Source organism: Ursus americanus, chromosome 14 (assembly GCF_024610735.1).
Source record: "Ursus americanus isolate L20-20 chromosome 14, mUrsAme1.1.p, whole genome shotgun sequence".
In the NCBI taxonomy this organism is placed as follows: domain Eukaryota; kingdom Metazoa; phylum Chordata; class Mammalia; order Carnivora; family Ursidae; genus Ursus; species Ursus americanus.
Window position 1 is genome coordinate 46,993,342 of NC_142140.1, and position 4,338 is coordinate 46,997,679.

A 4,338-nucleotide genomic window follows, 5' to 3' on the forward strand; every position below is an offset into this window, starting at 1 on the left:
GAGCTACTGCTTCTAGCACTGTGTATTAAAAAGTATATTTTCCTATTCTTTTAGCCATTTCATCCTGAATTAGAGACCCACGTTGATGTGATTTTTGTTGTTGTGTATCCTTTCTCTAAGATGTTAGTATTAGATTATTGTTCAGTTTTGTTGATGACAGTTATTTAAATTCACCTGTTTAACATGAGTTTATTTTCCCTACCATTCCTTCTATTTAATGAATTCTCATTTTTAAAAAGCTTGTTTCTATACAAATGTGCACCTTTGTGAGCACAAGGAGTCAAACAAAGCAGGGGAGGCCCTGGTCCTTTGGATCATATATCAGAATGGAGAGCAGGGAACTAAGTGATCATATGATACAGGGTCTTCAAAGATAAATCATATACAGAAAGGGATAGATTGTCACGGAACATGCCAGATATTGCAGAGTATGGTCTGGGAAGGCTTCTGCATGGCAGACGAGGAACAGAGAACCAGAACAGGCATGTACCCATTGGATTTTGTGTCAAACAAAGAGCAAACCCCAAAGCCCAAGGCAACAAAGGAATGAATGCCACCAAGGAAAGTCAGAGAAGAGCCAGCCTCATCCACTCTCGGGCCACATAAAAACATGTGTGATCAAATAAACAGGGTATAGGGACAGAAATGACACTTAGATCAGGGGCCTGAGGTGGACCCCATTTGAGGCCAGTGGAGCAGTCAGCACAGGCTCCCTGGAGTCTGATGTGACATCAGCACCCACACTGACCTCTGCAACCTCGTTTTCTGTAAACTCCTCATCCATACTGCTTCTCCCACGTTAGCAGCTGGCCTTGTATTAAACCATTTTCTTCCTTTACTGCAGTGGATTCCATTTTTTTTTCTCCACAGTAAACATGCCTTTTACATTATGATCAAACATGTGTGCGCATGCAAACACACAAATCCACATGTATGTACACACACACACACACACACACACATGACTGACCAGAGAATAACCATTCATATACTATCAGGAAGGAACTATGCTCAACTTTTTACACATATGGACTCAATCTGTCGCCCACCCCGGGAGGATGGTACCACTACCCCCAGTATTCTGGTGAGAATGTTAACATTTTATAATGAATGCACTGTCTTCTCAAATTCAGACAGCGAACGTGTGGTAGATCCAAGGTTCAAAACTCATTCACAGATTCCAAAATGGTGATTTAATATCATTTAGTGGAGTCTTTTACCATTTCATCTTGGTAAATCCCTGCTATTTTTGCACATCGTGTATTTCCTTTGGTCAGTTGTGGATTTAGTCCTTTTTGCTCATATTTCTAGCAGATGTTCGTACATTAAGGTGACCTGACATCATAAATACATCACTCATCTCTCTTTTGGAGAAATTGGTTTTTGCTGTTTTATTAGGTATTTTGGGCATTGAAGGGATATACCTAGCATTGGAATGCAGCCAGAATCAGGGAACGTTTCTTGTCATCACGATCTCTCAGGGACCATCAGGGCTTACAAGAACTTTCTCCCCTCTGTTCCTTTTCTCTTCCTTCTGAGTTTTTTATACTTCTCTAAATGCAGGACAAAATGTTCATATTAAAATGGAGCACCAAGTTCCAAGTTCATGGGAGTCTTACCAACTGGAATTTGTGTACTTTTCTATATTCATTAGGGTAATGATAATTTGATGTTGAGAGCTTAACTAGTACATTTCTTTCCTAAATATTGTAGCTGGAGGTGTGAAGAGCCTGGCAGTCACAGGGCCCCAGGAGTCTGTAGGGTGCCAATATGGGACCCTTAAAATACAGACTCCAGGATGTTAACCAACACCTGGAAATAAGGAAAGGATCCATTTCTATTGACAGGATTCCTTGGACACAAATTGATGAAGTGCAAGGAACACCATGTGAATGAAGGACTCCCTGTGTCTTGACGTCTCACCTGCAGTGGGGAGGTCACCTCATTCCTCAACATTCCCTGATACCACTTCTCATCGCTCTCCCTCTTGCTGCTGTCCTGACAACACTGGCTCCATTGTGAGTTCTGGATATCTGTCCAAAACAGGTACCTTTCTCAGGGCCTTTTCACTGGCTCTTTCTCCTGAAGGACACACATGTACCCAGATAATCTCCTGTCTCCTGTGCAGTCTTCCCTGAGATCTCTCTTCAACTGTCACCTTGTTTTAGGTCTTCCAGATCTTCCAGAAAAGATAATACCCTATCCAGTTTCCTTCATGTCTGCTTATTTTTCCCCACGTCATTGGTAATTATAGCATTTCTGCCATGTTACTAATACCCAACTGTGTTAAAATTAATCATTTTTTCCTGACTTCTAGTCATCACAGCAACCACATGGGACCAGGCAATGACACCCAAATTTCAAGATTTCTTCTTCTGGGATTATCAAATGATCCAGACCTGCAGCCCCTCCTATTTGGGCTTTTCCTCTCCATGTATGTGATCACTATATTTGGAAACCTGCTCATCATCCTGGCCGTCAGCTCTGACTCCCACCTCCACACCCCCATGTACTTCTTCCTAGCCAACCTGTCCTTTCTAGACATCTGTGTCATCTCTACCATCATCCCAAAGATGCTGGTGAATATACAGACACAGAAAAATGTTATAACCTATCCAGGATGCATCAGCCAGACCTATTTTTCCACACTCTTTGCAGGCTGGGATGACTTTCTCCTGGCTGTGATGGCCTATGATCGCTTTGTGGCCATCTGTCACCCCCTGCACTACACGGTCATCATGAACCCCCACCTCTGTGGACTGCTGGTTCTGGTGTCCTGGATCATGAGTGTCCTGAATTCCTTGTTACAGAGCTTAATGTTGTTGCAGCTTTCCTTCTGTTCAGAGGTGGAAATCCCCCACTTTTTCTGTGAACTCCATCAGATGATCCAAATTGCCTGTTCTGACACCTTTCTTAATGACACAGTGTTGTATGTTTCCACTATGCTGCTGGCTGGTGGTCCCCTTGCCGGGATCCTTTACTCTTACTCAAAGATTATTTCCTCCATACGTAGAATCTCATCAGCTCAGGGCAAGTATAAAGCATTTTCCACCTGTGCATCTCACCTCTCAGTTGTCTCCTTATTTTATTGCACAGTCCTGGGAGTGTACCTGAGCTCTGCTGCTACCCAGAGCTCCCACGCAAGTGCAGTGGTCTCAGTGATGTACACGGTGGTCACCCCCGTGGTGAACCCTTTCAACTACAGCCTGAGGAACAGAGACATAAAAGGGGCTCTGATAAGATTCTCCAGGAGGGCAGCTATAAAAGGCACACTTGTCCTAGTGGTGAAGTAACCTTGATTGCAAGGTCAAAGCTATGTGTTCTGAATGGATACATGCATTTGTGGCTTGTCCCACATAACAGACCACATGGACCTGCATGTACACAGACAGGCTAAGGAATGTTGTTTGTGAGACTCCTGCTGTGGGAATAACCTTGGGAGCCTAGTTGTCTAAATATACTATCTGGTCTCCAGGTCAGAACTGACTCTTCTGGTCTTGATGCCAAGAGCTACAAATCTTGTCTCTTGCCCCCACCTGCTCCAGTCTGGACTGGTCCCCCGAAATACAATCCAGGAGAGGAGGCAGACACACATAACCCAGGCTTTTTGAAAATACGGAAACATAATAACATGGAATCGCAGCTTGTTCCAAATGGCACATAGGCAATGCAGATGTTTAATTTCAAACCTTATTATTTGCCCTATGAATGTGGCCATTATGAGGATGGTCAGTTGCTCACCTGGGCTCTGCCCAGGCCTCTCAATCAGGACTCCGGTCTGGCTGTTTCCAGGGCCTTCCCCAGCTGATGAGATTGTATGTTGTAAGCACTGGGTTTAATGTAACTGCCTTATTCTCATTTACTGCCTACTATTACTTTCATCTATGTGTAGATTCCTTCTCTCTCCTGTCTATGTTAGGTTTCTATAATAATAATAAAGTTTCCACTCCTTTTCTTTTTTAAAATATTTTATTCATTTATTTGATAGAGAGAGGGAGAGAGAGAGCACAAGAGTGGGGGGGTGGGGAGATGGGGAGAGGGAAAGGGAGAAGCGGACTTCCTGCTGAGCAAGGAGCCTGATGCAAGCTCAACCCAGCACCCTAGAAGCATGACCTGAGCCAAAGGCAGACGCTTAACCAACTGAGCCACCCAGGCGCCCTCCTTTCCTGTTCAAAACCAAAACATGGCTGCTGTAAATCTTTTGTGTAAAACTACTCTTTGATCACTATGAAATAGAATCTGCTCCTATGTATTTCCAGAAACTTCCATTTCTTACAATTCAGCTTCACTAAAGACAATTATTACATGATTTCACTCACATGTAGAATTTAAGAAACA

General features: G+C 43.5%; 1 protein-coding gene across 1 annotated transcript; it reads left to right on the plus strand.

Moving 5' to 3' along the window:
• Positions 1-2,333: 2,333 nt before the first annotated feature.
• LOC123796638 (olfactory receptor 7A17-like) lies at positions 2,334-3,293 on the plus strand. The gene has a single exon (XM_045804162.2). The coding sequence runs from the start codon at positions 2,334-2,336 to the stop codon at positions 3,291-3,293; it is 960 nt and encodes a 319-aa protein (XP_045660118.2).
• The last annotated feature ends 1,045 nt before the right edge of the window (positions 3,294-4,338 follow it).